The 24,986-nt window shown below is 43.7% G+C and overlaps 1 protein-coding gene across 7 annotated transcripts in view; it reads right to left on the reverse strand.

Moving 5' to 3' along the window:
- Positions 1-23,767, reverse strand: part of Pkn (serine/threonine-protein kinase N) — a 186,581-nt gene extending 162,814 nt beyond the window's left edge. For 2 of the 7 annotated variants that reach the window (XM_037428622.2, XM_075878263.1), the window contains exons 1-3: positions 23,611-23,767; positions 21,226-21,283; positions 1,574-1,918 (exon numbers count right to left, since the gene is read on the reverse strand). In XM_037428622.2, coding sequence (XP_037284519.1) covers positions 1,574-1,904 — 331 coding nt within the window. In that variant the 5' untranslated portion in view covers positions 1,905-1,918; positions 21,226-21,283; positions 23,611-23,767. Of the gene's footprint in view, positions 1-1,573; positions 1,919-8,734; positions 8,761-21,225; positions 21,284-22,101; positions 22,142-23,175; positions 23,472-23,610 lie in introns of those variants that run through there. The other 5 variants (XM_075878266.1, XM_075878264.1, XM_075878268.1 and 2 more) reach the window with 5 other exon arrangements.
- Between the last annotated feature and the right edge of the window lie 1,219 nt (positions 23,768-24,986).

Raw genomic sequence — 24,986 nt, forward strand, 5'->3', positions numbered from 1 at the left:
AAAAGTGATAATACCCCTAGGAAATCCCCAGTGATATCACTGCACTACATGTGCAATCAAAATTACGCACTGCTACTTTTGATATCAACACTATGCCTCTGCAAGTGAACTGCTCAGAAGTGATTGTGACACCATTTCTCAGTAACAGTAATGTTGGAACCATTCATGTAAAAAGCAACCAAACAGCACTGTATAAAATATGGGACTAAACAGGCCATTGGATAAGATGCAAATTATATGCTATGGAGAATAAATTAGCAAGGTTATGTGTATCAACACATAAGGTGAAGGCCATAATGATGAATTTAAATCAACATCCTTCTCTTCAAAACTAAAATACAGTCCAGTAATGCACTCTACTCAAGCTTTACATCCATGATAATAAATTTCCAGTACAGTAGACTCATTAAACGGGAAAATATGTTTCAATTAACAGGAGTTCCATTTACTGAGAGATAAAAAGGGGGTGCAGAATACAAGTACGAAACCAATAATATCATAGGCAATTCCGTTTAGCAGATTTCCATTTACTGAGAGTCTATTGTGTACCGAGCTATGCTGTATTCTCCAGATGCGATACAGCTCGATTATGTGACTGATTATGTGATTATGTTACACTGATCCACCATAGAAAATGGGCCAGATAGTCTTAAAAAACACCTTTTATGAGGTATTGCTCATAAAATTCAGGGGTTTTCAAGGAAGAATAACAATTCCTGGACAAGGGCCCTGAAAACACACCTTTCAATTTGAAGGCTTTCTAGGATATTCATGTGCTTGCTATGAATGGGTCTCTTGCTTTTCTCAACGAAGTATTCAATCAGTTTCCAAGCCCAAAATATAAAAGCTTTGTGAAGACTTTCTAAATGTAATATAATGCACTCTGTGTAGAAAAGCAAGAGCCTTTCTTTATTATCATTTACACACAAATGCAAATACAATATGAACAAATGATGAGCCGTTAGGAACTGCCACATCTGAAGTATGTTCTATATGTGCATTCATTATGTTTGCTATGCATTCAAAATTGACTAAAAGGATTAAAGGATGCATAAGCCAAAACCTGCACCTAGAAAAAAAAAACACAACCTGCAAGAAAACTAAAACACAAGGTAAGAACAAGACAATGGATTTTTTCCTCCTTTTTTTTTAATGTTAATTCTGCAATGTCATTTGCTGAACTGATAATTTAACATTCGACCCCTTGTCCAGAGAACAGTGCACCTTATTGGTGTGCATATTTTAATATTATTCACAGTAGTGAAATCCTTCATTGCAAAGCTTGACTGAGTAAGTTGCATAGCTGAAGAAAATATTAGAGACTAAAAATCAGGGTGCGCCTTCCCTGTTCCCTAACTTGCTCTTATGGTTAACACCATACTTGAATATAAGCAAGCAATGTAAAATCAAAAGTTTCAGAAAAAACTGATATTTATAAAAGGCTCCCATTTATATATACATAAGGGTGTGATAGGTTAAATGCAAGCCAAGGTTCAATACTGAAATGTGCCATAACTTGTTCCTTGTGCAGTTGTGACACAGCACGCAAAATATATACGCTATAAATACTCACTTTTTGGTGACGGATGACCCTGGGTAACCAGAATATCAGCTGTGAGGTCGCTGAGTTGCCGCTGCAAGTCATTGAGGCGTGAATTGGCTTTCTTTACAATGGAGTTCACATGGGCCAGGCTCTTGCGGTCGGTGGTTGCCTTACGGAGGTTTTCAGCCCCTTCCTTGATCTTTAGCTCTTTGCGCATGTCCTCCTTAAGCTTTCGCTTAAGCTCCTCCAGTTGACGCTGAAGGCTGGGCTCACTGCCGCTACCACCGCCATCGCCACTACCCCGTGATGCTCCACACAAGCCGTACTTGCCAGCTATCTCCTGAGAGGCCACTCTGCTCATGTCTGGAGCCCAGACTAAAAAAGAAAAGTGAATGCATTATCCTTATTTGTAGTCACACTTGTCCATACAAAATCGCTTGTAATCAATTTACAATAGCCAATTTTTCGGACATCCCTGATACAGATAAAACCAACTATATCACACCTGGGTAAAGCAAATTACCCTTCATATCAAATGATTTCTGAACACTAGAATGCTGTAACATCAGTGCATAGAAATGTTCATAGTTATATCAAACAAAAATACCTGAAACTTGATATATCAAACATAAGTCAAAGTGAAACGACCCAAGAAGTTTGCTTTCCCTCATAAAAAGTTGGCTTTTGCGGATTGAAGGAGAGTTTCTTGCATACATTTCGGAAAGTGAACACGGTGATTAGAAGGGCGCCATGCAGAGCGATCAGAAACTACTGCAAGCTGTTGCGTGCCGTCTCCTACGATTCCTCGTAGCTGCACCCATCGGTGTGGAGTCGCCGTTCACTACCTTCGCTCAAGGCTGCAGTTGGCTGTTCTTCACAAGGCTAGTAATAACAGTCAAACGTAGAGAAAAACATAACAGGCATGTTAGGACTTTCTAAACGTCAAATGCACTCTCCGAGTAGAAAAGCAAGAGCCTTTCTTTATTATCATTCACATACAAATGCATACATTTATTTCATTTATTCACACATTTATTATCATACATACTTTATACATTTATTATCATTTACATAAAAATGCTATTTGATAAAACAAAGAAGTGATGCCAGTGTGAACAAAACTCTGAAGATGCATACAAAGTATGACTTTTAAAACAACACCACTCTGATGCCCAACAAGAAAACACAGCTGCCAATAACACTGAGGCGATGTTTGGATCGACACCATATTTTTTTGTGTATAAGCTGCTCGGCATATATTCCGCAACTTCCAAATACAAACCACCAAGAAAAAGGAAGAAATCCCTGCGTGTTGTCGTGAAGCCACTTTTCTTGAATAGCCGCAAAACAATGCCATGAAGCCAACTTGCACATAGAAATGCACGTAGAAAATACCCATAACCCTTTAAAATGTTTATATTAAATTATATAATGTATCGAATTAATTCCCATTTTAATGAGAGTTCGGTACTCGCAGGTTTGTACTGATATGGTAATTTGGACCTCTTGGTGGTACCACCACTTACCTTCTAAATCCGTGCACGAGGAAGTCTCAAATTTCTAATTGAAAGCCTTCAGCATCGAACTTTTTATTATTACTTCTCGAAATGATGTTTGTAGAAGTCTATACTGTCACCACGATTATCTTGCAACCTCAAACTAGCCGACTGGCATATTAATCCGCTAGCAGTCGTAGTGAACACATTTATTGCCAGAATGGGGTTTAAAGACCTGCAAGGCTTATGGCGAAACTAGATGCCAAGAAAGGGCCGTAACACCACAATGATGGTGTTACCAGTAGCAAGGGGTCTCAGTAGCATAGTACTGGGTGGAAATTATTTTATATGTTCTATTACCCTTTTTTTTTTATGTCTAAGCATGAAACTCAACAAAGTTCTCAGTGCAAGTTGCCAACATGACACAAAATTTTTAATTTGGAGTGTCCATAAACTGAATGATGCAATAAGATTGACTGCCCAGACTTGCTTAAGTGCAAAAATTGTTACAGATTCCGAAAATTTCAGTTTTAAAAAGTCGACTGTTTCGCGATTTTCGGCCTTTTAAGACACGTGTCCTCCCTTAATAAAAAAAAATAAGTTTTACGAGAACCCTGGGGCCACAATACGCAACAGTGCTTTTTTTTTTTTTTCTTCCTTGTACCTTGTATTATTATTCAGTGGCTCACACACTGACAGAGTTTCCTAAATATACACTAGAGAAAACTTTGGCACTAGTGCCTATGAAACCTGCAACGCATGGCAATTGAGTGAGCATGAGAATTACGGGTAGACATAGATTTGCCTAATCTGCGTACTTTCCTTCTGGCTTCGCGTGGCTTAGAGCTGCTTTGTCACGAAACAACAATCGGCAAATGTTCAGCAGTTACGCTTCACCATGATAATCTTTTAGGCTCATCACTTCAAATCGGGTCACAAAGTTCAAAAAGGTTCGTTTTTTCCGTCGAACAAAACCGAAACACAGCAATAGACGAAGCCACAAGTGCGATTTGCCACAAACAAGTACGAAGACCAGGCAAATACATGTCATGCCCATAATTCCCATGTTTGATGAATGATCGCAGTGCCGGTGTCCCCTCTAGTTAATTATCAGAAACTCTATGCACACACTACTGCCCCACAATTGAAACTGGGAGTGATGCCTAGGCTTAACTGATAAGAACAGAAAATAGAATGGGTGGCTAATAAATAAAGCTCCTATACGCACAAAACTTTGTTTCAACCTAAACTAAATTATAACTAAACCTGCTACTAATTAAAATTCCCTAAAAACCAAAAAGCAGCCTTAATATGAAGCCAGTCTTGTTTCTCTCAATGTTTTTTTTTTTTTCAGCACTGAATACAACTTTTCAAAGAGCTTATTCGACTTTTCTCAGATTTTGCTGAAGACAGCAATTTAATAACCAAATATCTTGCTTTTAAAACTGAAAGACAAAAGAAAGCTACACAAATGCCAAACCATTCATACATCTACACTGCACGCTACAACCTGCCTGAAACGCTTCGTTTGAGACGCCACAGATGCCTAGGACGCTATGTGCGAACAAAAACAAAGGCCACTATGCAAGCCTTCGTCAAACAGCACAAGTGATGGCATGTGTCCGACAGCCAGGAACACAAACACCCTTCATGAAGAATGCGCGACAGCACACACTGGGCTTTGAAATCCTGCACGGCTGCCTCAAAAACAACATATTATACATTATGGATTAAAAGCAAAGCTCCTGAAATGTTCCGGCATTCATACAAATGTAGTAATCAATGACAAATATGATTTGGCTTTTTTTGGAGCATAGGGCAAGTAAGGCCAAGAAGCTCCAGACCTTCTAACGGAAGTTAAAATCTAGGCAGTTCTTAACTTGATACATGGCAAATGCAGCTTAACATACAAGTATGCTTTTCAGGTGCTTTTACAGAAAGTAGACCAACAATTCGTACTTTTATTAGTTATCCCTATCCCTATCGATGGCAGCAGTCTTGCAGTTTCTGAGGCAGTCTAGCAATCTATGGCAAAGTGCTTCAGAGATAATGCAAGATATATTGTCAAATATTACTTTGATGTACTAAAAGTGTACTCCCCCAAGCAAGCCTTTTTTCTTAATTTTTACTATAAACAACTGTTAGAGAAGAGGGAAATTCTACGTTGGCTTACTCAGTACCTGAATAAGTACTCAAAAAGCCTATATACACACATGCACATGGGCGCTCGCACACACACACACACACACACACACACACACACACACACACACACACACACACACACACACACACACACACACACACACACACACACACACACACACACACATTTTTTTCCACTTTGCATTATGCCAAAGTTATAGGGAACCGATGTTCAAGTTTTCAGAGCGATGACAATGCCACGCCTGGCTCTGGGGGTGAGCTCCGGAAAACTAGAGGAGAGCCGCGGAATAGGGAACAGGTGAGTCAGTGTGTTTCGCTGAACGGGAGCGCATGCGACATGTGCGGTACACGTTCTGCAGACGGTGCGGGAAATTTCGGCGCCGTGCCATCAGCTCGGCTTGCTAAAAAGAGACACTCGCTGTGCAAAGTTGCTTTTCCGTGATGGAAGAAGCGGCCCAACGGAAGTGCCTGAAAGGTCTGAAGTATTGTGCTGTGGTCTGCCACAACAATGCAGACAACACCAAGGAACGCTTTGAAGTATTGCGCTGTGGTCTGCCACAACAATGCAGACAACACCAAGGAACGCTCTCTGCTTGTAAAGCTTTATCAAAGTTCCAGCATGTCACAGCCGGCAAACACAGCCGCATTCGCGAAAGATGGAGCAAGCATGACACAAGAGCCAGGAAAAAAAAAAAAAAAAAAAAAACTAGACGAGCCCTTCAACTTTAATCGCTGTGGTTAAACTTAAGCTTGCGGTGACATCAGCGGGTCATGCTCCCACGGAACGGAGGACTTGACTCTAAATCTCCTCGCACATTTTAATGCCATGACCGTATAACTTTAGTTTTTATATATTTTTTAGCATGCCACAAACGTTTAAAAATGACAGTACATGGTTGCTACTGCTAAATACCACATCAAAACAACAATTATATGGTTTTCATAAACGTCAATGCAGCACATCGATTGAGTACACGGCTTCATGTCGGCAGAATGAGACTTACCTCGAGGCATACGTCGTAGACGGTATTATCATGAACTTTAGAAATGCATTTCACAGTGACTCAGGTGTCGTCATCACGACTGCTCCACATCATAAACTAGACTAATGAGCTTTACTCCTTTTGTTAGATTCACTTCTCGGAAGTACTTGTCCAGCTCAGAGATCTTTATGAAGCTGCATTGCAGGTGGTACATTGCGAGGTGACTCGAACACACCGTGCACCCTCTGCATGAGCATCTACGCGAGTGGCAGTGCGTTGGTAGGAAGAGAAAACGCACTATATACATCCCCGATTTCTACTTTTCTACAAAAGATGGCGTTGCCTGTCCAGAGTCGCAGCGTCTGTCGTCAAGGCAGACTAACATAGAAACTAGCAGCATACTGTGTGCACTGTAGAGAGGGCAGGGGCAAAGAATGTGCTTTATTGTTTTATGGCTGCTGCAATGACTTCAAACAGCACTGTCTTCTATGCCGATTCAGAAGGCAAAAGACATGGTGAAAGCGACACCAAGCCACAGTAAGCAAAGCTGAACGGTGGACAAGGCGCGCGATGGGTCCAACCTATGCAGTCGCATGTGCCGTAAACTTGCTCAATCAGTGCTTTTAACACCAACACAATCTGTCCTCCAACAGAAAAGCAGTCAAGGCCTTACTGAACTAAACTTTATATGTGGTAGTGGCCTATTAAATAAACTATAGCACCCCTGCTTTTTTTTTCATGTGTCACCTGCTTTTTTTTTTTTCATGTGTCAACTTCTCTTTCTGCTTTACTTTTTTTTCCTTTCTCCCTCTGCTTAGCACATGGAAGCAAACTGTATGCTACAATTCTGGTTGGCATCCCTGCCTTTCCACCAATGTACTTTCCCTCCCTCTCTATCCCTTAAATTGTGGATCACTACAAGGCAATAGATAAAGTTGAAAGTGGCTTGTGTCAGTCAAGCTTTTGCATATGTAATGGGTAGCATTCTTTAAACCATGAGCAATTATGCACGTGAAAGATTTTTTAACTTGCTATGCACCCATTCCATGGTTGTAAGGGAGTAGGCACAGTAATGTTAATGTGTGTGCCTTTTTAATGATAGGTCGGCTTTAACCCCACAAAAACCGTCTAAGAAAATTATCATAGAAAAAGTCACATATCTTGTTTATTTCCTCTTGAGATACAACATAAGATAATTATAACAAGTTGTAGTGGTAAAGATGTTACATATAAAAAATACAATTCGTATCATATATGCCACAGTGGTCTTTTTCTGAAAAGGTATTAGCGGCCCACCAGTGTCATGCTTGAGCACCTATAATAATCAAAAACTCAAATTCTTTCCTTGTTGAGGCAATGTGTGATGCCACGTTTTGAACAAATGATGAAACCGAGTTTATTATCACTAGCCGCACAGTTCCCGTAGCACAGCCGCTGCTAAGTCACTAATGGGTAATGCCCAAACCATCTTTTCTGACAACATAGGGCTCCCTTAGAAGAACTCTCTTTTTAGGAAGCAGGTGATGACAAGCTCTATGGGCATCCCTTTTTTGTTTTTTTTATACAGCGTCAGCGACAGCACAGCGATGAACATACATAGCTTCATTGGCTTGGAGTGCACGTTGAAGTAACGCCTGTTGGATAGGATATGCTACGGGTGAAATTAACCAGCTATCGTAGAGCCCCAAGCTACCGCACATCTAAAAAAATTATACCTATAGATTAGATAATGTATGGGGCTAAACAGTTCACTGAAGGTTTGAAAAACATACGTCATAATTACATTTTGTGTGTAGAACATTCGAGCTGGAATTTTATCATGTGCAGGGCTCGGGGCGGTGATCTTCTATAGTGAGCTAAAAGTGTGGAGATTCAAAAACACTCTTTAACCTTCCCCAAGTGCCACCAACCAGCTTCGTGCTTTGAGTTTTGGTTTTTAGCAGTGGGCCTAGCTACAATGTTGGCGTAGCAAATATGATGTAGAAAATATGATACGCTGGGCAATGTGGTGTTACACTACAAAGTCGTAATGATAATCACATGTTCCGACACCTGATGGCAATTACATGTGTTGTGAATTTTCCATACAGTATGCGTGTGCTTGTAAAGCAGGAACATTATTTTCACTGCATTTCCAAGAAGAGGAAGTTATTCTAACTACTTTCAAACAGACGCGTGGCGGCGTGGTAGAACATCTGCTTGCCCATGCAACCAACCTGGGTTCAATACTCACTCAAACCTGGAAATTTTAATTTTTCGCTCACAATCGACACTGATACCAATGCCGGAATTTCTACGAAACAAGCTCCTTAATACTATCCTCCTAATAAGATCAGCTAACAGCACATGGTAAATTTGAAATTAACAGCAAAACGTCCTAGGAGAAAAGCATGCTGCCTGGACTTCTGAACAATCAGCTTCTAATAACAATGGCTTACAGGACCCAACAACAATTGAAAACACATTGAAACACATTAAAAACACATTGAAAACTACAAACTTTCAATATCTATTATAATGCAATACACATACGACAGTCAACTTACGCTACCAATGCAGACAATTATGTCACCTAGAACAAGAATTAAGCCAAGCTATTAGAAATGCCATTCTTACTGAGGCCTATGGAGTGCACTTTAAAAGCAGACCTTTGGCTCTATTATAACGAGTGCGAGATAGCACGAAGACAACCTCTGACAATTAAAAAACAATAAAAACAATAATCAAACGACAAAGAGCAAACAAAAGACACTGAAAGAGACATGGTGTTCAGAGTAGTTCCCGTAAACACTCCTTTCATGCCCAGCCCTGACAGTGCAGGCAAAATTAACAACGTATCCTGTCCTCACATACGTATTAACTGCCTCATTTATGTCAATCATGGTTGCCCTTAGCAACCTACGCAAAGGTGGTGAAACACTGCGGTAGCACAATAAATATAGGCAACAGTAATAACTGAACCAATCTAAATGCGACCTGCAACACACTGCTGTGGTAATAAAAGCTCATATAAAAAAATTCCAGGACCAGACAAATTCCACTCCAATTGTATTTATTCATATGAATTTTTCATATGTGGATGCTACTATGCATGAAGTATAGCTACCTCCTAGACTATAAGCAGTGCACAACAACAAATTAATGCTCACTCGTAGAAATTGAAGCTGACAAAGAAGTTGCCTTATAAAGCTGATACCTCATCCTCTTTCACGAATAGATATCACTAACCCCAATGTCAAAATTTTTTATGGGCACTGGGTTGAACATCATAATGAACATGCTAAAAAAGATACAAACAGCCTGTACTACCATTTAATATTGTTGGCACCAGAATCTATTTTATAAACAGATTTCAATAACATTAAAAACAAGATGTATACATAAGATCATGTATTCTCCAGTAAGTGAGCAGAGATCAATTATAAGCGAAAAACAACCGGACCTTTACTATTGAAATGCACCACAAATTTTGTTCATTCTTAGACTACTGTTAAATCAGGCACATATAATAGAAAAAAAAATTGCTTGTGCAACTGCCACCGATAACTTAAGCAGTGAAATTACTACTGCGGCAAGCATGTTCACATTCCAAAACCAACGCACAGACATGAAAAGACCACAGAAGCCTGTTGATTAGTGGAGTTTATTGGCGCAAGGGCCAGATGTGGCCAAAGAGCGCCAAAGCGATGATAATGAACTCTGCGATGTGCAGTGTAGATAAAACAGATGTGACGTGGTTGTAAATGGGCCTAAAAACAGTCGCTGTAGGTGCGTAAAAATATATATATAGTAAAATTATGGCAATGACAAATGATGTGTGCTACGGAAACATAAAATGGTTTAAAAGCGATATGTATGTGAAATAAAAACTTGGCATGGAGCACCAGGGCCTCGACAGAGCCCTTAAAGCAAGAGCATGGAGGCCTGGGCTCATTAAAAGCTATCACAGCGGCATCCTCTGAACAGAGGATGTGCTACGAACCTGTTAGGCTAAAAACATTCAATGTTGGGCTAAAAACATTCAATACTACATCCTTTAAAAAGCTTAAAACTGATTTTGCATCAAAAAGCGGCTCTTCACCGAGAAACATAATCGGATGTAGAGGAAGATTATAGCGGTATGCTAAAGCAAAATATTTCTTTCTCTCACTTTCAGCTTCAGGACACTCCAGGAGGACGTGGAGGACGGTTAGCCTCTCACCACATCTACCACAAGTAGGAGGTTCATTGCCAGTCAGCAGAAAGCTATGAGTACCATAAGTGTGTCCTATTCTGAGGCGACAGAATAGGACATCAGTTCGCCGTGTTCTTGTAGCGGAGGGCCAGTAACCCAACCGCGGCTTAATCAAGTGAAGCTTATTATTTATTTCTGTGTCCCACAAGCGTTGCCAGTGGTTTCGCAGTTTCTTATGTAGGAAGGGTTTTAGATCTGTTGCAGGGACAGTAGCGGTGGGGTTAATAGCGCGCAATATAATTGAGGTGGCCATTTGGTCAGCTAACACATTGCCCCCGATACTTCTATGGCCAGGAACCCAGCAAATAGTAACATGCTGGTTGGACATATACGCTGTACACAAAATGGAATACAGCTCAATTATTACCGGATTTCTGAATCTGAAAAGGGATCTTAATGCATTTACGACGCTTAACGAGTCTGTGAATATAATAGATTTTTGTATGTTTGATTTCCGTATATGCTTCACAGCCGACAATAGTGCATATCCCTCAGCCGTAAATATACTTGTTTCCGGGTGCAGCACACCGGATTCCGAGAAGGATGGTCCGACGGCTGCATAGGCCACCCCTGCATGCGACTTAGAAGCGTCAGTATAAAACTCTACGCATGAGTAGTTGGACTGAAGTTGTCGGAAATGCATTTTAATATGTGCTTCTGGTGCATGTTTAGTGATCTCGGCAAAGGAAGTGTCACAATGTATGAGCTGCCACTGCCATGGCGTTAAATGTTTTGTTGTGGGCATAGGACAAAGTTCTAGCAGCGGAACACCCATTTCCTCACTTAAGCTTCTCACACGCAAAGAGAACGGCTTTCTCACTGCGGGTCGATTATGGTAGAGGGTTGCAGCGGTCATATCGTTTATAGCTGAATAAGAAGGATGCTTTATGTTTGCGCGTACCTTTATAAAGTAAGTGAAACTGCTATAGGATCGCTGTAGGTGAAGTAACCACTGGTTCGACTCTACATAGAGACTCTGGATCGGACTTGTCCTGAAAGCACCGGTTGCCAGTCGGATACCCAGATGGTGAACAGGGTTTAGGATTTTCAAAGCACTTGGCGTTGCGGAATGATAAATTATAGAGGCATAATCAAGGCGCGACCAAACAAGGCTTTTGTACAAGTTCAAGAGACACTTCCGATCACTACCCCATGTTGTACGTGATAGGAGCTTTAGGAGGTTCATCGCTTTCAGACATTTTATTTTTACATGTTTAAGGGGAGACGCTGCTCGAAAAAGTTTTTTTTTATTTCTAGTAATAGAGACTTGAAAAGTTTGTTATTAGTATAGTTTTTCATGCAGATTTCAAATATGCAATCATTTTTTGTCTAGCTGCTATAATTATTGAGTTATGCCATAAACAATAGCAAAAAGTTAAATTTTTTGCGGGCACTCTTTTATGTACTAAACTTTCAGTAAAAGCACTGTGTCTGATCTTATTTGACTCTTGGTAGATTGAAAAGTGCAAATATCTATATAGATATGTCACAGAAATATTGGAACCAAGAAAAAAAAAATGTATTGAATGACTTATTATTTTCAATCTCCCTTGAAACAATAAGCTAATATTTTCACAACTAATGCTGGTCGGCATTGCAATTTAGAGTAGATATTTGCATTCTGCATGTGTTGAAGAATATGTGTGCCAAGTTTCGTTACTATACAATGAATATAAGTTTCTAAAAGGCTGCCCAGAAAACGTGAAACTGTCAGAAAAAATGAAAATGAGAAAAACAAGTTTGAAAGTTCGCAAAGTTGGCATTTATTAGGAAATCATTCTTTTTGCATCAAATTGGGGCACAATGAAAAGTACCTTGCCTTGAATGCACTGCAAGTGTCTAGAAGTCCCCTGCACCATAGTTTGGTCCTTCACGGCTCTTGCGGTCAGTGTCCTCAACACGAGCTCTCTTCGCTGTGTTGCGACGGTGTGCCCTCGCTTCTGCAGTTTGCTTCAGGTTCATCTTCCTGATGCGCATGACGTCACAGTGGTCACCATGTGTGGCCAGATCTTGTGAGGGGAGAATTCCAATGCCTTCGAGCACTTCTTCAAAGCCCCTGTGGCCTTTGTTGTACCAGAGTACAGCAAGAGCGGTGGCTGTCTCCACAGTTGTTCTGGAAGCGAACTTTGTTTTTGGACATAGCAGCCATATCTTGCTGTTCAGCGATTCGGCTGCATTCTGTGTCTTGCCATGAAGGCACCGAATAAGGAGTTTCTCCTCTGTAAGGCGCTTGTAGATAGGCATAATTGCCAATCCTTGAGCCTTCGTCAACAGTGGGGTGTGGCGTGGTGCAGGCTCCCCCAGGGCTTCCGCACGCTTGTGCTTGCACCACGAATTTGGTCCCGCGGGGCAAAAGTTGTGGCTACTGGCACCATCACTGGAGCAGCAATGAAAATACGATGCCCATATGGCAGTGTACATATTTCGGACACTGTCCTTGTTGCTCGTGATGGCGATCTTGTAATTTGTAGTTTTATTATTGTCGCATCTTTCAGTTTTTCGCCTCGTGGCAGTGGCGTTGCCAATTTCCGTAGGGCAGTTCCCAAGCGCTTTGCAACGTGGTTCGTGCACTCTTCTTTGTCAATGGGGGTGTCACAGTATACATTTGCCTCGCAGACTGCAGTGTAGGCCTTGCTGTCACCATCACTTAGGAAGCTGGTGAATCGCAGTGGAGTTTCATAAGACAAGGTCCTCTGCCATATATTGACAGCTGCCGCAGGTTCCATTGCATGGGATGAGCAGTCAGTGTTTTTTTGGCAAACTGGAAGATGAAAAGCTCGCCATATCTCTTCATCCTCCCCAGGGTCCCTGTGTATACTGCAAGCATGGCAGTAGTTCGAAAGAACTTCAAAATCGAGGCAGAGCCCCGTGTCCAGGGACACGACTGTGCTCACTCCATTGTGGCTTTTATGACCTCTTTTCTGCCAGGTGCCATCAAACATGACTGGCACATCTCTGCCGCCAACTGCGTCCTTCATGATGTTTCGTGCCTGGTGCAAGTTATTGCTCACTGCCGTCATCGCCGCACCATGGAGCTTCTTGCAAATGCCGTTGAATGTCTTGTGATGCATCGGGCTCGGAAGACCGAGAATCGCACAAAATCGTTAAAGTTGGTCGTGGCCTGCGCCTATAGCGCGTGCTGCCAGAACTGCCTTCACGTTTACAGCAAAGCTGTCACGCGAGCTGCCGCTGTCAAAACGAGCGCTCGTTCCTTGGTCCCCGGCCGAAGCAGTACGTCTCGACGTGTGCGTGAACGAAAGTGCAGATTCAGGGCAATCAGAATTTTGACAGCACAGTTCGAGGAATGCCGGAAGTCCTTTGCGCTTTCCAGCTGCCTCTCGCACGCCGAGCTTCCGTTCGCGGCAGGTTGGGCATTGCGCACCCGCCACAAGTGCCGTCAGCGCATCGATTTCGCAAAGCAGCATGTTCGCAGTAGCAGCATCTACCGGTCTACGTTCACTCTCGAAGAATCCAATCTTCCTTTGGGATGCACTGACGAATTCCACGGCAGCGGCTATTTCACAACCACTGTCGCAGGGTTCGGTGACGGTGTTAGGCCTATCCGAAGTCGGAGCGTCGGGGCGTTGGTCGGGGGCGACATCGTCGTTCGCTGTCGCTTTGCGAAGCATCCGACGCCGTTTCCCTCGATACTTGTGGCGAGTTCTGAACTTTCGATTATCTGAACTGCACTTCTTCGGGCTTGCCATGACGCAAAAATGCAGAGAAACGCAGAAAAACTCGATCGCAACGTCCGAGGCTTCGCTCTTTTGCCGGAGAGATAGGAGGGGGAGGAGCGTAGAGCGCACCGCCGTCCAATGGCGGCCTCGCGCTGTGTGCCGCGATATTCAAAACGCGTGACGTACGCTTTGTTTTTCTCGTTTTTTGTTTATTCTGCGTGAAGGCACGAGACTGGCTACTAGTGGATTATGAAGGATACGGCCTTCGCAGCATGCGTGCACGATTGCAAATGGAGGCCAACGCGTCGTTTTCGCGACAGGACGACGCGAACTTCGCCGTTTTTCGACTTTCGCGCATTTCTCGCGTCACCGCTGGCCACTTGGAAGCATTTTTTGATAATTTCTCGTGCGAATTTCAGCTTGATATTTTCAGAAGTAATAGATTATAGTCCAAGGATGCCAATACAGCCGAAAAAAAAAAAAAGCGAAAATTTTCCGGAAAACCGCGACTTTTCGACCCGCGTCTCCCCTTAATATGGGGAATAAACGTGAGCTTAGAATCTAAAGTGGTTCCTAGGAATTTATGCTCGCTGCTCACAGAGAGTTGGTCTCTCTTGATCGTAATATTTGGAAGTGGCATGACCCCTCGTTTGTTGGAGAAGAGTACACAAGTACTTTTCTGGGTGTTTATTTTAAAACTATTCTCATCCGCCCATTTAGAGAATTTATTCATTCCAAGCTGCACTTGTCGTTCACAGATAGACATATTGCATGATTTGAAACTCATCTGCACATCATCAACATACACAGAATAAAACATCGCGCTTGGAATGACTGACTGCAGGGAGTTCATTTTTACAAGAAAGAGTGTGCAACTAAGCACGCCCCCTTGCGGAACACCAGTCTCTTCGGTAAATGATCTAGAGAGAGCATTTCCCACTTTTACCCGAGAGGTTCGGTTAGACAGATAACTTTTAATTGTGTTTAGCATGTTCCCATGGATGCCTATGGCGGCAAGATCACGTAGAATCCCGAATCGCCATGTGGTATCGTACGCTTTCTCCAGGTCTAAGAATACCGAAAGTACAAACTGCCTATGAATAAATGCATCTCTGATGTATGTCTCTATGCGAACAAGGTGGTCTATTGTCGACCTCCCCTCTCTGAAACCACACTGAAGGGGGTCTAGTATACTGTTACTTTCTAGGAAGTGGGTTAGGCGCCGGTTTAACATTTTCTCATAAAGTTTGCACAAACAGCTTGTTAACGCTATTGGCCTGTAGCTGGCGGCCAAGGACGGGTCTTTGCCTTGTTTAAGTACCGGGATGACTATCGCTTCTTTCCATGACAATGGAATATATCAAGCTTCCCACATGGTATTGACGAGGGTTAGGAGCGTTTTTAGTGCTTCTGGGTGAAGATACTTGATCATTTCGTACGTTATACGATCGCCACCTGGCGCCGAGTTGTTGCAGTACGCAAGAGATGCCTTAAGTTCAGCTAATGAAAATAGACAGTTGTAAGCCTCCCTGGAGGGACGTTTAGATTTAAGGGGTTGCCGCTCTTCACGTTCTTTGAATCTTAAGAACGTTTCTGTGTAGTGTGATGCACTCGAGACGTATTCAAAGTGTTCGCCTAGGCAGTCCGCCTGCTCCTCCAAGCTCTCCCCTTGGCTACTTACCAAAGGTAGGGGGTGTGACTCCCGACCCATTAACTTCTTTACCCTATTCCAAACCTTCGTTTCGTTGGTGTAAGAATTTACACCGGAGATGTACCTATTCCAGCTTTCTTTCTTTGCAAGGCGACGCGTTCTTCTGGCTTGGGACTTAACCTGTTTGAAAATGTTGAGGTTTTCAGCCGTTGGGTAATTTCGGAGCAGTCTCCAAGCTTTATTTTGTCTATTGCGCGCTTTCCGACAATCGTCGTTCCACCATGAGATGCGACGTTTATTGGTCATTCCGTTGGTTTGCTTGATACATTTCACTGCAGCGTCAATAATAAAACCTGTTAGGTATGCTACAGCATCGTCTATATTAAAATCAGCAATCTCATCTCCGTCTAAAAATGTAATTTCTCGAAACAGTTCCCAGTTGGCTGATTTGGTGTTCCAGCGAGGAAAGTCAGGCGAGCATGTATCTTCTTTTGTTAACTTTAACATAATCGGGAAGTGGTCACTCCCAAAAGGGTTCTTGAGAACGAACCACTCCAGATATGGAATTATAGCACTCGAGACAATACTCAGGTCTATAGAAGAGTATGTGTTATGTGTAGTGCTATAATACGTTGGTTCTTTTTTGTTTAGTAGACATGCACCTGACGAAAACAGAAAGTGTTCTATTAGGCGTCCTCGCGCATCTAAACGGGAGTCGCCCCATAGGGGATTATGTGCATTTATATCACCAACGACTATATATAGCGGAGGAAGTTCATCAATGAAGCTTTGAAATTGTGTCTTTGAAAGTTGATAGCACGGGGGAATGAAAATAGAGGTAATTGTTAGTAGCTTCCCGAACAGCACTGCTCGAACAGCAACTGCCTCAAGAGAAGTTTGTAGGTTTAATTGCTTACAGGCAACACCTTTATCAACTATTATAGCGACACCGCCCGACGAAGCGGCAGCGTCGTCACGGTCTTTGCGGAAGATGGCATAATGCTTTAGAAAGTTTGTGTGGACTTAAGATGTGTTTCCTGAACACACAGCACCTTTGGAGTATGTTTATTAAGAAGTTCTCTAATATCATCGAGGTTATGGAGAAGTCCTCTCACATTCCACTCTAAGATCTGTGTATCCATTTTAGATGTGTTTTGTGCTGGGTGCTCAAGGATGGAAAGTTAGCTCACGGACCCTTTCCAGGGGCTATGACGCGAGATTTTTCTTTTTTGGATCGGTCGACGGAGTCGCGCCGATCCGCTGGCTGCGCCCTCACGCTCGGTGTTGTGTCCATCGCCTCTTGCGAGGCGCTGGACAGGCGCTCTTGCGAGCGCTGCATTTGTTTTGAGGGCCTTGCCTCAAAAGACGAGACTTTCGCGGCCCCCAGCCCGGAGGTTGGTGGGTCTTTCTTGGATGACGGAGCAGCACTGGCTGCAACCGCCGAGGGGGCGAATGGCGTCACCGCTGGCTCACTACGCGTGTGCCAGACAGGCGCCAGGGGCCGTCGTGGCGCTGCCCCCTGACGCGCCACTTCGGCAAAGCTAGTTTCTGGTAGGCAGGACACCTGCCTTCGTGCCTCCTTAAATGAAATGTTTTGTTTTACCTTAATTGTGACAATTTCCTTTTTCCAGCACGGGCATGACCGCGAGTATGCGGCATGTTCCCCATTACAGTTTGCACAGTGAAGAGAGTTTTCACAGGCATCTGATGTGTGCTCTTCAGCACTGCATTTCGCGCAAGTTAGGCGGCCTCGGCAGTTCTGTGAACTGTGGCCGAACCGCTGGCATTTGAAACATCGGAGGGGGTTTGGTATATATGGCCTCACTCGAAGCTTGATATACCCAGCCTCAACGGAGTCGGGCAGTACACTTGAATTGAAGGTAAGTATCAGGTGTTTAGTCTGGACTTCTTTGCCATCACGCCTCATGCTAATTCGTTTCACATTTATCACATTCTGTTCGCTGAAACCCTCCAGCAGTTCAGCCTCCGTCAGCCCTAACAGGTCATCATCTGAGACAACGCCACGGGTGGTGTTCATTAATATCTCCAAATTTCACTAGGTTAGGCAATTTTTCATATTGTTTCTGGTCGCGGAGCTCCAACAGGAGGTCACCACTTGCCATTCTCGAAGCTTTATATCCTGGGCCAAAGATTTCTGTCAAAGTCTTTGAAACAAGAAAAGGTGAAATTGTTCGCACTGGTTTGCCGGGTGTGTCAGCGTGGATAACGTGGAATCGGGGAAAGGATACTCTCTGGCGACCAAAAAACTGGAATACTTTATCGGTGCGCCCTCTTTTCACGGGGCGATCAGGGAGTGGGGGGAAGGAGCGGCGCCAGCCACCCACCATGGAGTCCTACAAGGGGACGCTGCAGGGTCTGTAAGCACACGACCTGCATATGCCAGCTGTACACCACCACTGTAACCGAATATGGTGTATCCAAAATAGGATAGCCACACAGGGTTAACCCTTGCCGCCAGGAAACACGGAAGTCAACGGAAGAGAGGAGAGGACAGGAAAGATTTAAAGTAAGAGAAAAGACGAAGATGTGAGGGGGAGACAGGAAAAGGCGACTGCCGATCCCCCCCAGGCGGGTCAATCCGGGGGTGCCGTCTACGTGAAGCCAGGGCCAAAGGGGTGTGTTGCCTCTGCCGGGGGGCCTTAAAGGTCAAATCACCCAGCGTCAGCTCAACCCCCAGGATCCCCTTTTCCCCGGACACGGCAAAGCCACGCACGGCTAGACGTGGGAGGGAGTCAAAACTCCCCCGTTAGCTCGGGTCCGTGGTGTCGCTACACACCAAACGCCTACCTGCGCAGGCGCCCCTGCGGGGCCACAGAAGCCTGTACGTCATCTTTGTGATGGAATGCCAAGATGTGTAAAGCCAGATCCAACCAATGATTTGCGATACTAACTCACATTACAGGACTCACCTAACATCACAATGTGAGCATTACGGCATGCTACGCATCAACTACAATATAACAGAGTGGAATTTCCGTAGCTAATTAACTGGAATTTGCACCTATCAGAGTGTGCATGTATAAATTAGCATTTAAATACAAGGGGCCTAACTAGGGTTTTAGTGAATAAGGGGTGAAGGGCGTCATGGAAAATTCATGTTATGTCTTGTCTAATGCAAATGATATTTCCCGATAACAAGTAATTTTTTTACCATATATAAAAAAGACTAATTGCTCAAAACTAGGACACTCGTAGTCAAGGAATGCTAACCTTTGCCCCTGTAGGAATTCGAAATTTCACAGCTCACTTTAAATGAACTAAGCCTGCCATGACAGCATAACCTATTAAAAATACCCTGAACCTACCAGTCTGTTCAATGCGCAGCAAATGCACTCCCCTATGATATTTCCACATAGCTGATTGCTATGACTTTAGGGAACTGATTACGCTGCTGCTCTATGTTTTATCTGACCAAAAATGTAATCTGACCACAGATATAAATTTGGTATGCAATCCTGCCAAATAAATTACCTTTTTTATTTTTTAATGTTTCTACACACGAGACTAGAATGATTATTCCACTTCATTCATTCAAGACCACAATCGTGTGACAACTATCACTTTATAGACTGTTTCGCCCGAGCCTTCGGGTCTCTGGCAACATTGTGCGTTCACCGAAAAACAACCCCAGGAAACTTCCGATTTAGTTTGTTCTTGCATGGTTTTAGCCTCTGTTATTGGCCGCGGCTGCTTGTGCTCCGATGTTTTATGCTGATAAAATTATTCTGATGAAGCGCTAGCAACTCGGGAACAGCTTCGTGAAGCCAGCATGCAGTCTGCAAGTCTAACCAATTTTATATGCTAGACAAAACATTCCGTTTTGATCACGCGAGAAAACTGGATTCCCGTTAAGAGCACGTAGGTTTGTTCTGTCCCCTGCATAAAAGGAGGTGAGAAGAAGGCATTCGTGTGCACTGCGTATCACCTCAGCGCTCACTGATGGCACAGAGGCAATACTCGAACTTCAGACTAGTCAAAGGTCCCGGTTATCGGGACCACATCGGTCGCTGTTATCTCCCACCCGTGGCAGATACAAGTACTGATGTCTGAAATGGCTCTAACAAAACGTAAAAACTAACACTGAAAATGCATCGCAAAGGTGTTTCTCGTATAGTTTGAGCGATATTAATGACGCATACTGTTTGAAACAACATGAGACACATAGTAACCGTGCTCTACATGAATCGCCGCACTGTGTACGTCGCGAAGTCCACGTTTCACTGTCATGGCAATTGATCTTTAAAAGAGACGCCGGCGAGTGGGCACTCATCTGTGCACGCAAATCACTCATCACCTGTCTTTCTGCCCCTAATGAATATCGCCAAATTCTAGCTCATTCATCTTTTGGTGTGAACATGGTTTAGGTGGGTTCAACTTGAAAGTTTGATTCATGAATATCTTACTCCTGAGTAAACCATAATGGTTTGCACGATCCAGTCACAGTTGAGGTCATGACATAAGCAGTACATTTTATAATTTCTCTGTTACACGAACACTTCGAATCGCAAGCGATTCGGAACGTCACTTATCTCTACAAAGAGTGCCCGGTGTGACACAGGTGCAAATATAGGCGTTTTATCCCGAGGTTGTGTGCTTAGACGAAACCACAAATATGTTCGGGGTTTGACAGGAGGAAGGTTTTCTGTTCTAGTCGAAAAGCTGAATTGAACAACTTCACTATGAATCAGGCAACTCTTTTTCTGCATGTCGACGATGTGGGTGCGCTTTTAAAACGCAGACAGGGAAAAGACAGGTGTGCGCTGTGAATTCCCTGTCTGCATCTTCAAAGCGCAACCACATCGACATGCAGAACCAACTGGCCCAATTAAGCTCACTGACAAGCGTCACCTGCAGGCGCGACCACTGCCAGAGGTAACACAGAGCAGGAGGCTGTGCTCATCAGAACGCCACGACAAATATTTTGCCCGGCGCCCGCCGGCCACGCGAGCCATGTTGCCTGCAGCGGTGGTCATGCCTGTATTTGCTGTGCACTACGCGAGCCCCTTTATGCAGCCGCTAGACGTTGCATCAAATACATCCCAAGGAGTATGCCACAAATAATAGAGCAGCCAGCTCAAACACACCATGAAAACACTGCAGGGACCACTAAAAAAAGCATTACCAGAGTGGCGCACCGGATGTCTGCTGGAGTAGGTCGTGTGGCACGAGCCAATTTGTTTAGAAACACTGAAACCGTCTATACTTGAAAAATAATTGTCTTTGTTTTTTTTAAATAGCCACTCGGAGAAACTACGTGCCTTTAAAGTATTTAAAATAAGAAAATGAATTAACATTCCGTTTCTGCAAAAAAAAGATAACAACTTCATGACTGTGCCTGAGAAAAAAGTTTTTCATTATTCACCAAAAACTCAGAGATGATTCCCCCATAAAAGCTGAACTAGAAGAAACAAGCCAGTGTCATGGATGATTACAGTTTTTTGGATCATTACTCACCACCAAGTCCACGAGTAGCCTTGGGCAGATCTTAAAGTAGAGGCATTTATTGTCACCTCTGCAAATCAAACAGAGTGAATTTGGTGAACTGTACAACATCAGAAAGCACTACAGCTACCTATTGAAAAGGGGCCTACTGGAATAAGGCATAAGCATCTTTGCATAGACATTGGCATCTACTTCACTTGTACCATAATTAAAATGCAGACAAACATCTAATGATAACACATTAATGTAATTCAACAGAATGGAATGTGTGGGATGTGGTGTTACTCTAGTGAACACTACATTCCACCCACTTTAGCTGTTCACACAACTGCACACTCGAGTTCAACTGTCATCATTTGTTTTTGCCTCACTTAAGACTGAGAACAATAACAAACACACAGATGGCCCGGGCATGTCATCCTGAAAATGTGTGAACTAAATGTGACAGACATTTTTTTTTTCAGAAAACACAAACTAGGCAAATAACCAGGTTTGGTGGCAAACATAATTTGCATGAAGACAAAAAATGTACACAGACAATTCAACACACCGATGGCAGTCTAATTAACACCTAATTTTCCGCGAAAATGTAAATATAATAAAACATGTATTGACCTAAATATGCATTCATAAAACATGGACACCTGTCACAAAAAAAATTTTGATTGAAGTTTCCGTTTCTATACAAAATTCCAACACTAATACACGATCACATACGAAGGAATGGATGCATGCAAGTCATGATGTCGCAAAATTGTCATGCTTGCATGAATTTGCAGCACAAGCATTCAAGCTACTACAACTGCATTCCACGACAACCAGCGCATTATTTGGCCACTCGGTATTTGCGTTACGAAAGCAGCAGCCAGATACAGGACTACGTCTCACCATCTTTCCAATGCCCGCAACAAGCCTCACGGGGCAACACCTATGAAACACCCAAAAGCAGGCGCAAAATGTTAGATCAAAGAGTAGGCACCCAAGCGTTATCAGACATAACGATTTTCGACATGTAAAAAAAGCGGCAAATCGGGGGCTCCGAGTGCCTGGTGCCGTCATATTGCATTTCACTCACACCGAGTGAAGCAGAAGGGAGGAAATCGTAAGCTATCCTCCGACAATAGAACGGTTTGCGCTTATGAGTAACGGCGGAATCGCACCGGATGCTCAGATCGCGTGAAGTGTGCCCAGGCGCGGCTTCCACAAACAAATGTCGCTCGCCACACGAAACAAGCGCCTCAACAACGCGTTAGCGGTTTATAAACAGTTGCTTCGAGTATCGGAATATTGACCGCTGTGCCGCGCCGTGCCAGAAACACACCACCACCTATATGTCAAACACAGAGGCCAAATAAAATAAACAGGCAGACCCACAACAAAACCTCCGCTAAGAAGCGCGCATCCTACCCACGTAAACTATACATGTCGGGCCCATTCGTAGGTTGGCAGACACATCTTTCTGTGCCACCGCTTCCCGAGACCACATCCGCTCTGAGAATAAGCTCCGCATTCCGCAGAATATAAAAAGGACGAGAAAAGGAAGAGAAGCCTCCGTTTCGTGCGCCCACGGCAAAGCTGCCGCAGAAAATGTGCCGCTTTTCTCGCTTTAGAAGGAAGCAAAATAAAACGACTAAAATACACGGAGACGGTCCTAAAACAAAAACGAGGTGTACGTACAAGCAAAACCGATTTCGAGCGTCAGATAACACAAACCGCACGCATACATACACGCACAGTCTTAAGGATGCTGCTTTCGGCGGGAGCGATGTTAGAAGCAAGTGATCCGTGCAGTTACGCGATGCGACACGGTGGACTATGAAATGCGACCGATTTCAAAGCTCCTGCGCTGCTGTCAACGCTTGTAACTACGCTGGCCCTGCAGGTCAACCAAGCTTGGCCTGCTGGACCACAGTAATTAGCTCAAGAACACCGATGACTACGATCGTGGAAAAGGCTACTCACACGACAGGCGACAGGGACAAATGGCGCTCATTAAGATGCACGAGACTGCACGGCAGCTAGCTCGTGACAGCAGCGGCTGATGACGTTTCTGCAGATCATTTCGAGCGTTATTTGGCACGTGTGGAGTACCCGACGAGCTCACGCGGATACTGACTCACGAGCGAGCGCGGCGAAATCGTTCCTAATAAAGAAAGACGAGGCAAGCGCCCATACATATCCATATTCATGATCACACCCGCACCAAGCAGAATACAACAATTTATTGCTAGAAGGGTGATTTTGTTTAAGTGCAAGGCAGAAAAGTGCACAGACAGAACGAAAAACCTCCAGCAGCAGTCGATCGAACGCCGACTGCAACGAGATTTTTCTATATAAGAAAACAATGGAAACGTAAACCGGCAAAACACGGGCATCTAAACCGTTCGTATTTCTTACCTGGTAGAGTAATAGAGCATCAGACCACGGCGTCCGAAAGGTACCGCTCTCGGAGCACACCACAAACGCTGACCTCAAGCTTAGCCCTAAATTTTTTCTGGCTAAGACATCAACCTCATCAACAACCACCGAATCACCAAATCCGCTACTTCCCTATTTTACTGAGTCACGTGTCTATGTATGAGCCAATCACAAATCTACGTAGGATTCAGTGTTGCCAGTGTTGCTTGGCGCTACATGGCTACATTTGACTTATCTAAAACTAGCCCTTTGAACCTCTTTAACCATGACCTACTACACTCCTGACCTGCCCAGAGAGCACCTCTTCCAGCGCCCACGTTCTAGTTCATACCTTCTGCCGCTAGGGCCGTCACCTACGAGCGGCGTGGCGCTAGGCAGCACCTGTTCGCTGTCGTCTGCTTCAGCCATCGCTGTGGCAGTGCAAATCGTTCTTATTGTGCATGAATTGTGTATGAATGTGTAAAATATGGCAAATAAAGCGATATGATTCCTCGTCAGAGTTGGCTGCATTCGTGTGGACGTTTGAAGCAGAAATAGAACCGTAAAAAAAGCACACAAAGGGTCACAGTGGCAAGCAGACGGGAACTTTTCTACAAATGAAGGAAAATTTATTATGAAAATATTTCTTGAATGAAAACGTAGTCCAACGAGATAAAAAAACTATTGTTAGGCATTCATTGTTCACACTGAATCACGATGGTTCCAGACGATACGCATACACAAATTGCAGAAGATACGCAGAAACACAGTAGGTCGTGTGCAGAAACTTGCAGACGGCAGATAGCTGCAGTAGTCAGCTCTAATAGTGGCCGCGTGCAGTTTTTTTTTTTTAGATGAGCTGACACCTCAAATGTAAGTATGGTGTATTGCTGCGTGCCATATTGCAAATCGGAACAAGGCAAACAAAGTAAAGTAAGTTTTCAGAGCATGACCAGAGCATGACATCACTGCCTTTACCATATCGTCTCATCGCACGGACATATAAAATCATAGAAACGCGCATCGGCCAGCGCTCCCCGTTCCAGCAGACAAACTCCCGTAGCGAAATTTGACGCACAATTTTTGTTGTGTAGGTCACAGTAAGAGTTAAAGCTTCAATTCCTGTGTCTCTCCTTGATATGCGTCCGTGGGCGTATGTGCATTATTCTCTTCTATCAATTGACTACAAGTGTAACACCTGTCCAGGGCGAGTGTCCAAGGTAAGTGCTCAACAGGGGCACTGCGTTTCACCTGACGCGTCCTAAACAACCTAAAATCAGTTTGATATTCTATTACCAATGAGTACATTATTAGTCAAAAGCTTTATGAATACTAAATTGAAGTTTTTTTAGGCTGGAATGGCAAAAACAACCATG

The sequence above is a fragment of the Rhipicephalus microplus genome, chromosome X, assembly GCF_043290135.1.
Source record: "Rhipicephalus microplus isolate Deutch F79 chromosome X, USDA_Rmic, whole genome shotgun sequence".
Classification (NCBI taxonomy): domain Eukaryota; kingdom Metazoa; phylum Arthropoda; class Arachnida; order Ixodida; family Ixodidae; genus Rhipicephalus; species Rhipicephalus microplus.